General features: G+C 25.7%; 1 protein-coding gene across 1 annotated transcript; it reads left to right on the top strand.

Moving 5' to 3' along the window:
* The first annotated feature begins 469 nt into the window (after positions 1-469).
* On the top strand, positions 470-7,858 carry LOC132917070 (uncharacterized). Its single transcript, XM_060977606.1, has 5 exons — positions 470-1,046; positions 2,141-2,237; positions 2,909-3,063; positions 6,671-6,803; positions 6,891-7,858. The coding sequence occupies exons 1-5, from the start codon at positions 912-914 to the stop codon at positions 6,995-6,997; spliced, it is 627 nt and encodes a 208-aa protein (XP_060833589.1). The 5' UTR covers positions 470-911; the 3' UTR covers positions 6,998-7,858.
* The last annotated feature ends 3,323 nt before the right edge of the window (positions 7,859-11,181 follow it).

Below are 11,181 nucleotides of genomic sequence, written 5' to 3'. Positions count from 1 at the left end.
CCAAAAAATTTACGGATTTGACTGGCTGAAAAGCTTCAGACGCAAACAATTCACTACTAAGTTCAGACATAACATCTAATTGATATTACTGCACAAATACAATACTGAAGTATATAAATAACAAACGTGTGTTGAGTATGATTTTGGTCACCACCACCCCCCCCCCTCCAGTGCTAAGACGAAAAATTGTGTATGGATTACAAAATATAAAATTTTAAATAAATATTTAGCTGTCAAAATAATAAAATGTAGTTAATTTAGTTTTTTTTTTTAATTCACTCATATAGGTATAGTACATATTTTATATTTATACTTTATTTATATATCTATGTTAAGACTTATACTATACTATTATTCTATAATCTATTAATCTATACAGGAAATGAGGAAATATAGATAATACAACTATTAGCTTAATAAACTACTGCTAATGATTATACTTTGTACGTAATATACTTATATATATATATATATAATAACTAATAACACTAACACTAATAACAAACAGCGACGTAAACAACCGTATTGGGACGTGAACGCCGATCTAAAAATAGGGACATGAGAAATTGAAAAAAATAATTATTATATTAACAACGTCAAAAACATTGTAATAATACAATATTATATACATAGTTAATTTTATCGTTCATCCCTGCCGTGTTTTCGACACAGGTGATCGTCGGCTTTAAACATTGCTTTATGGCAAGGAAGAATTTTCGGGGAAAGGACCCAAGACCGTCACCATGGCAACCTAGGCTCAGATCAATAAAATAATAATAATATATTACCCCAGCTACAGCTTCGTGAGCTCTGCGCTCGCATTTCATATCCGACAGCGGTTTTCGACGATCAGCGGTTGTTGACGAACAGCTAAAATTATCGCTCACCGCCGTTCATCATCCCGCCGAAAGATGATAAATGAGATGTTGGTCAAATTCTACTTCGAGTGCAGACGAAGAACTATGAGAAGATCGGCTAACGACTTTTTTTGCTTCTTGGTCAACAATCCTCGCACGGTTTGCAGAATTATGTCAATTATGATTGTGGTTAGTCGCGATTTATAATCTTATTGAATATTAATAGGCATCATATTGTTATTATGACAATTTTAAATTAGAATTATTCACGTTTCGTGGCTATTGTTATAATATTCGGGATTGTTTATGTAACAGCCAACTATTCATTTTTATCGTTCATTCGGTTCGCCGATTGAGAAAGTTTCATTATTGATTTTCCCGCCCATTGCCCCAGTTCACGCACCTCCGTGCAAACGTAGGGTGGTCAACCACCCAATCGTGCAACAGGGCTGGATTTAAAAGGGTGTTAGTTTTGACCGAATCCGTTAGTAAAAGAGAGAGCGCTGATCATCCAATAATATATTATTAATGTAAATATCAGCTGGGAAGATGGCGGATTCGGGGCTCGATTTGTGAGGATGTGCGGAGGAGTTAAGGGGTTAAGATTCAAAGACTATGCATATCGTGCAAGATCTCAAATTTTTAACATAACGTTTACAATGTATAATACTGTTACGTTAGTGTTAAAGGAGTCCATTTATTACATCATACCTAACTATTAATGACATTAAGGTTTAAAATAGGTGACTGAAATTGTTTTTATTTTGACGGAGCATAATAATAATATACTGTTTAAAAGCCTTAGATTGAAAAAATTCAACTATCTTAGGTATCACGATCTAAAAAATAAAACCAAACGCACAAATAGAGAAAATTGCAGATAAATTTAGATCTTTCACATAACTAAATGTTCGTTTACTTATCAAATATCAATTATCATATTATACTACACACGTATATATACATAAGCTGTGACTATTATGAATCGCCTATAAATGATTTCGATCTACAAATTCCACAAAAGAAACGTAATCAAGAATCGGATATTGGCTTAATATAGTATATATCTATGGGTATTAGTCCACAAAGTAATAATAGCTATACCTATACCTAAACCTCCTTATATTTGATGTGCATCATGTATATAATACTGTTTGATTTTATTTAATATATTATATTAACTACTTTAATAATTAAATCAATTAAAAACAATTAATTGATTGAAAATTATTGGAAGTGTGTTTAATTGATTATTAATTATTACACTTACTCGTATTTTTTAGATAATATTATCCTCACTTAGCACAGATTACTTACTCCAAGAACTATACGCAAAGAAAATCGATCTGAAAAATAATGATTATGATTTTGCCAAGCCCAGTAAGTTTAACTAAATTCATTATGTTTTCTAACACAAAAATTATTGTTCACAATAAAGTATGTTTGTTTGAATAATTTATTGTTAAAATGCCTCATATATTTAATTATACTTGCAAAGTATAATCGATACATTATCATGGGAAATTTATTTATTTCCATATAACGATTTAAGATTATACACTAACAGGTTACTTAATGTGACTACGTAGCTTTATATGCTCAATGCCCAGTATTTATCTTCAATCACGAACTATGAGAAGCACACCTAGCTCCCAAGCGGTTATTTTGTGACAATATTTTTATTTCACTAAAAAGTTTATAATTTTAATTTCTAATATCCGTATTTCGCGTATACACTGAGAGCGCTAGTCGTGCTTCTTATTACTATATGCTCCACAAATGGATTTTGGTAATAAATGATAATCTATCGATAAATCGTTCACTCTACCAACAATTATCAAACGAATGTATAACAATTATTTTAATATATAGTTGTTTAAAAATAACGGCATGTATAAAAATTTCAAAAAAATTCTCCCAAAATATTTAAACTTAAATTATATAGCGTGGAATATAGAGAAAAATACTTTTAAAATTTTAAAATTTTAGAAATGAAAAATTATTTCAAACAATGCTGTTATTTTGTTTCATAATTTTATCTGTATATATAGGTTCACATATTGATATGGAAGCGGAGTTATTACAAATCAATATGAACCTAAAAAATGTTGCAAAAATGATACGCTTTTTCGTGTGTCATTTGGGTTTTGTTTTTATGACTATTTCCCTTTATGCCAACGTTCTTCTGTTTAAGGCAACGTACAAGGTAAGCTATTGCAGACTTATTATGACATTATTTTTCTTGTTGAAATGTGTACGTATTATGAGCAGTACAATCATGTCTCTGCAGTACCTACCGTATTATGTGTATAGTCATTTATTTGAACCAATAGTAAAGTCCATAATATGTAGTTATATTTTCGATACTGAATGTATAAAAATATTTAATAATTATAGAAAATATATCTAATTTAGAAATCCGAGGACATATTCAAGTATCAAGTGTAGCTAAGTGAACAGCCTCACATATCTTTTAGCTTTAAAAAAACTAATTTTCATAGTTAATATTTCTTTTACTGAATTGTTTCTGGTTACAATAATATTAATACAATTATATATAGGTACATATAGGCTAAAATTAACGATTATTAATTAATAATAATAAGTTTTATATACAGCTAGTATACTCTCGATTGTCCATGAGCGGACTATTCGCGTTGTAGATTATCCGTTGTCTTCCACGAAATCATTTACATACCTATATGTATAAAAATAAATATATCTTTACATTATCGGTTTAATTGGGTTGTGATAGCCGATTACTCGATAACGACGTAATATACAATACGCATGTTAAATACATATTAATACTTTTTGGTAATTGTTGATACGTTTAACGAAAAAAAAAAAGTCCATCCAGTATCGTTGGAGATGCGTCGTTCTATGTTATAACCTATTAATCAAAATATCGAAATCTTAGTTGCTAAATTTAAATTTCCAATTTATTTTTTATTATAAAATTTAAAATATTTTCGTAATCTTAATTTTGCGGATTACCCGTGGAGTTCGCTTATCTGTGAATGCCCTGCCATCATTTTCCGCGGATAATCGAGACTACACTGTAGTTACATTTAATAAATTGTATTATAATAAAATATATATTATCGCTTATATCTTTATTATATATAATTACTAGCTGTTCCGTCACGGCGTTGCCCGTGCATTAGATACGTTAATAATGTATGAAGCTCATGTCGATCAAACGGTTTTCAAAATGTATTCGAATAAATACGTGTTTAACGGTCACAAGATACAATGGACATGAAATACGTCAGACGGCAGCGGCGTTATTATTTAGAATGTACTATTATATATTTATTAGTTTAATAAAAATTCCAGTCGACCCTATCCAATAGTTGCATGTATTTTTATTACTCCACAAAGGAAAAACATATTCTCATTTATCAGTATAACTTTATCAAAAAGTTTGGTAATCTATTTACTTTCTTTTTTCAACAAACCACTGGGTCTAGACTCTAGAGACTTGTACAGAGGTCCCTTGAGGGGCCTCTCTATGGTTATTATTTAAGGGGATTGGAAGCGATGATTTCCTGTCTTTATCTAACACACACGCAATATAGGATTATAGACGTGTTCTATTTCCAACGTACTGATTGACATAATGAAGTGATAAGAATTCTGAATACAGATTTGAATTCGTCATAAAGTCTACTTGAGATCGACTTTCCCACATGTTTGATTTTATCCTCCCAAAATCCAAAAAACGTTATATTAAAAAATTGACATATTTCAATTTTTGGAGTAGTAAAAATCAAAAAAATCAAAAATGTATAACAATAACAATAAAAATTCACTATACCAATTTTACAACAACTTACTTATTGATTTTATAAACTTAAAGTTAGTTAACGTTGTCTGATCTTAATTCTGAAAAAAAATATTTAAATTCAGCAGAAAAATGTCTGTAGATCGTACGAAACATTCCAGTTTTAATTTAAATTTTAAATTTAATATTATTATTTGAAAAAATTCATATTTTCAAGTTTTTATTACCACTTCATTAGAATATAAGATTTAATTGTTACAAAGTATTCCGTACGATCAATAGACAATTTTTTGCAGAGTTCAGAATTTTTCTAAGAATGAAAATCATACATCTTAAACTAACTTTAATTTTGTCAAAACTTTACGTCTTTTGAGCTCAAAATGGTGGCAGTAGCGAGGCCCCTTAAACAATGTAGGGGCGTACCACGCACTAAGAACGGATTTTTCAAAATTCGACCTCTAAGGGAGTAAAAGGGTTTATATATGTATTTTTAAATTGTTTAATAATTGTTTGTTATATTTTCTTCAAAGCGGTTGTTAGGATACTAAAAATATGTCTAATTACTTTAGATATGTATTTTTTTAATTTAATTTCATAATTAATAATTAAATTTATCGTACTAAATTTATGCCTATGACACTCACAAAGAATGTGGCTTTCTATTGGTAATAGAATTTTCAAAATAGGTTCAGTAGATCCAGAGATTACCCCTAACAACGTCAAAAAACGACTTCTCTTTATATAATATTAGTATATAATATACACGTATTATATAATATAATTTTATTGAATTTATGAAGTATAACATAATGCTGTTTTTTTCTATGTGAGTTATGCTATTTTAGAATGAAGACACTAGAAATATATTGAAATTTAAAATAACCTTTTTGATTTGGTTTTATAATTTTGATCTTGCCCTGGGTGGGATTTTATCCTGTAGGCACGCTTGTTACCCACATGATATCACACATTGTGTGATGTATAGTATCCGTTTAAATCCGTGGCAATTCATAGCATATAATAAAGTTTTATTTATTTTAGTTTTTAGTTAATTTTACTTTCAGAAGAATCCATTTTATTCGTTTGTCCCTGTATTAAAATAATTTGACATGTTATCAAATTTAAAAGAAAAAAATATTATTTACGTATGGTCTTTTTTAAATTTTAATTTAAAGAAGTTATAAAAATTTTACAATTATATTTATTAGTAAATTTTAAAATACTCATAACTTTCTTCAAAATTTTAATATGAAAAGTTAAGTGACCCTAAATAATGTTCTTATCCTAGAATTTGATAAAAAGTTAATTCACTATCAAAGGTACTAAAAATAACATATGAGTAGTAAAACGGATAATAATTCTCAACGTACAATTTGAGACGGAAATAACACAATATGGGTACGAAATATTTTTAAAACATTTTTACGAATACAAAAATAAACAATTTGATTGTTAAACATAAAAAAAATATTATTTACCTTTTAAATAATGGACCATTCTCAATTATCTGGTGTTATGATTATCCTATATTTAACCTACCGAAAAGAAATACTTATAGGATAGCAGGATAGGTATAAAAAAAAGTTGTTTTTAATTCAATAATTTTATCAGATAAATTTATCATACACTGCAGATGATTATTATTTGTAAAATCTTGTTTAAGTGAATATAATAAATGATATAATGTATTTAAAATTCAAAATGTGTGTATAACTATTAATTATATAATTTTAATGATATTCCACTAAATCGGCAAATTAATATTAAATTATTAGTAATATATAGTTTTATTTTTATATAGTATTCAGATGTTTTAAGAAATCAAATCTATAACAGATATCAACTATATATAATTGTACAAATAAATATTTGAAACATAAATTTCAATAACTGATAGATTATTATAATATATTTATATAACATAATATCATATAAACTTTTGATTAATATATTTTATATATCTACCTATTATACCTATACTTACTAATGATAAATATTAAATTCTTTTAAACCTTTTTTTATTCAGAGAAACCTTCAGAGTATCAAAATTTGGTTATTTGTACATACATTACACATGGCTTATTCATTATCTATAAATGTTTGGATTGGAATATATAAAAATTCTTATTGCCTTATAATTCTTACAATGTTTAATACTAGTAAGTATAATACTAAATTATTATTAAAGTGTTGTTATATTAATTATTATTTATAACAATAATAATTATTATTTTCATTACTTCTAGTCCTTTATCTTCTGCTCATATTGCTGGTGATATTGTTTTGGATGAATGAGCGCTACTTTCATTGTGTACGCGAAGTTTTACGTCAACAACGCATGATGGCTTTATAAAAAGGAAAAAATCTAAATCAGTAGTCAATATATAGAATACAAAGAATAATCAATTATATTATAAAAATTAAACTATTTATAAAATTAAATTATTTGAGCATAAAGTGAGAGGTATAGGTATCATTGTCCACTTTATAAAATGATACAGTCACAATTAAATTCCAAAATTATTACAAAAAACTTCTGAATATTCTTAGATATTGTTATCTAAGGGTTAACATCCAGTAATGATTGATTTATCGAGCATTTCAAAAATTGTCATAAAAATCATAACAAAAATCACTTTTAAAAAAAAAATTTTTAAAGCAAAAAAATTATATCTCTTTAAAAGTAAAAAAGATTTCCAACACATTTAATACAAACACACTTAATAGAGTCCAGTTACTTAAAAATTAACCTTGTACTATAAAATATGTTTTACAAATAAAATGCAATGGCTAAACACACGAACAAACATTGTGAGATTTTATTTGTGGATATATTATTTCATTATCACAATTTATTTTTAATAAATCGCCAACAATTAATAATCAAATTTCTTACATGTACAGGCATAACAAATTAAAAATAAAACTGCTTAAAAACTAATAATACGAGTAGCGGTGTTTAAAATTTGATACCATTAATAAGTTTTTCAAGCGGTTCTCACAGTCAATTATATTAAATATTTAAATGTATTTATCATATTATGGTCATTAACAAAATATGTCGGTTACTATATTGGTTTGTATGATGATTATAAATGTATATATGTATTACTTAATCGTTCTCAGTACAAACTTATTTTGCTATTTTGAAAAACAAAAAGTTACCACTAAGTATAAATTTAACCTTATGTTAAATATGTAATAACATAATATATAATGCCGTATTGTTTTATTAAACAAATGAAATTCAATAGTTAAATGCTAAAACAATCAATGGAAAATAATATTATTCAATTAAATTTTAATATTTAAATTTAAATGCATTTATGGTCGTCAACAAAAAGTTATCGACAATTATAAATCTAACCGAACTACCGTACGATAAATAATTTTTAATATTATATAGTGTTCTCGTAATTTAACTAATAAAGTGCAATAATTAATCAGTAATCACATGCATTATCTATATTAATATACAATAAATAATTGATCTACCTCCTAATTTATTTTTTACGTTCCGGTATTGAACATAATATTTGAATTTTATCTAAAACATAACTATTATTAATTACTCCAGATTTTTTCAATGTTGTATTTTGTTACTATGACCTCTCGCCCCTAACAAATTGATACTGAATGTCTGAAATCTGAATTATGTACCATAGTACAAACAATAATAATAATAATAATAATAATAAATGAATGCAATTATTGCGCTTGTACTATTTTATGAGTAATTGGACCATACAAAAACAGATTGTTAAAACAATAAAATTAAGTGGAATAATAATATTTGTTATAATAGTATAAAAACTACTTATTAATTATTGAAAATATGTTTAAGCTACTTTATTGAAATATCTGCAATAACACTAAAAATAATAATATTTATAACTTTAAAATTTGTCGGGTTAACTTAGATGTACGGCCCATCGTTCTACTATAAACTTAAAATAGTTATTACTGTTGATAAATGTATACATTTATAAATTACGGTAAAATTGTTCGATTGATGAATCATCCGTTTAAAAATATGATTATAAATTTATAAAAATGAAATGCAATTGGTACATCTTTTTATCTACTCAAAAAATAAAATAATTTCTGAGAACTGTGTCTCCTATTTATATCATTTTTAACATATATTTAACAGATATTAAGAGTGGCCGTAGCTCAAAGTAAATTTGACAATTATGTAATATTATGTTATATTTTTTGTTTAAATATAGGTATATCAATAGTTTTTCAATGCTAAATAATTTAACAAATTAAGATATATTATTATACAACTTTTTTTTTTTATTTTTTATTTTATATTTTTATCACTTTAAAAAAATAATATTTTATTTAGATCAATTTATCCTGGAATGTTTAAATCTTATAGATAATATTTATATTAATGTTATTCTGTTATATGTATACTTATCAATATGTGTGTTTAAAAAACTATGTTTCATCAATTTATATTTAATTGTAATGATTAAAAATAAAAGAAACTATATTTAAAAATATAAAAATCTTATACTATACAAGTATTTAATTATTTAATATTTATTTATGGTGTACTATTATTTATTTCTATAATATCGTTCAGCCAAACAAAACATATATATTTATAATTTATAATAATATAATATGATTGTATTTAATACTTATAGCTGAATAGATTCAAGAATTTTTAAAAAGAAATCAGAGAAAATCGCTCTACTGTATAGTAGTTGTCGAGTGAACTTCTAATTTAGTATATCACCATAATGGATGTGTTAAATTTGAGTTCAATGATAAATCATTGAATACGAAAAATTGATTCTGAGCGGAGATAGACTATATTTCGTAATATATTTTGTTATATATTTATTATTTATACTAATAGCTATTATATAGCTATATATAGTATTTATAGTAATTTATTTTTCTATTAGTGATATGAAAGGTTGAACTAAGTTTGACAAAAAATTAATCTCATATATCATAATATAGTAATTATTACAATATTATTTCATATAACATATATTATATAATATTACTAGCGTATTATTATTAACTTATTAATATTCAATACTTTGACAAACTTACTGTAGAAGCGTGTAGAACATTGTTATGATTAGGTTTGTTTTGTTTCACATTTAAATAGCTAAAAATTAGTCTGAATATTTTGAATTCGTTACCGTGAAGTTTCATCGGTGGATAAATGATTCTTTTTTTAAGACTTACAGTATAATGACCACACCTATAAATCGCTTAAACTTATTGTAAAAAACATATTATTTACTGTTCAATTATACAAAATATATAAATTATATATTATATTGAAAATTTAATTGTGTGAAGTAAATAATACTATACGTATATTATACTGGTATCACGATAATTGAGCGAAAGAAAAAGAGCGAAAAAATATAATATTATAATATAATTAAAATAAATTATTTGCACATACATAATTATATGATTATATTATATATTATAGAATAAAAATAAATAATGAATTTAAAAAAAATAATAAATATTTCATATTTGTCATACTTAATGAATATTGAATTAATATATTTTATACTTGCAATAAAAATTAATAATAAATAAAAAAAATATTTCATATTTGTCAAACTTATTGAATATTGAATTAATACATTTATACTTGCAATGAAAAATTATACACGATACCTTTTTAATATTGAAGTGTCGGAATATTATAATAATCGTCAACAATATTTTTTAATTTTTTCGCAGAATCATTACATATATTTTTTTTTTTATTGGACGAACGTATGCCACTATTAATTTGATGTAACTGCATATCCACTAAAGTCTGTTGATTTTTAAGGGCTTTTATGAACTTCCAAATTGTTGGATTACACGACCCTAATGGACAATTGAAGCCTCTACTTCAGCCTAAAACAAGCATAATTATATAATATACATGATTGCTAGTTATTAACTAATTTCTGATTACCTTCAATAGAGTTATTCGTTTGTTATTTGCTTCATAACAATTCTACATCTGAATTGAAAATATTGAATTTTTTCTTCCCTGTCTTCAAGTTGGTCTGCCTAATATCTTCAAAATAGTCTACTATTGATTGAAGAAAATCCTCATGTTCCTTGTAGTATTCACTAACTAAAAGTTCCTCAAATGCTTTTTCTACGTCATTTATTGGAACAAACGCAAGTGCTGGTAGTAAACGAATTTGAATAGAAAAATTTGGGTCATGATTTGGCAACATGATTATGATCGGAAGGGCCTTTAATAATTTCTTCGTTTTTTTAAATTCAAACGCCCTGTACATAGTTTGTCTATACATCGCCAATATTCGACATCTTTATGTATTTTTTCTTTCCGATATAAGAAACTATTTAACTGTAGGAAAAGTTTTCCTTGTGACTGAATATACTGAATTATTCATACACGTTAAAGAACACATTAATAGAAGAACTCCGGCGTACGACTAAAATGATAAATTCAACCCAAGAAGAACGACAGTGATTCAGATAAGACAAATAATCATAAACGTAATCTTATCGAATCGTTATCGCGGA

Source organism: Rhopalosiphum padi, chromosome 1 (genome assembly GCF_020882245.1).
Source record: "Rhopalosiphum padi isolate XX-2018 chromosome 1, ASM2088224v1, whole genome shotgun sequence".
Lineage (NCBI taxonomy): Eukaryota > Metazoa > Arthropoda > Insecta > Hemiptera > Aphididae > Rhopalosiphum > Rhopalosiphum padi.
This window is presented reverse-complemented; position numbering and strand designations above follow the sequence as displayed.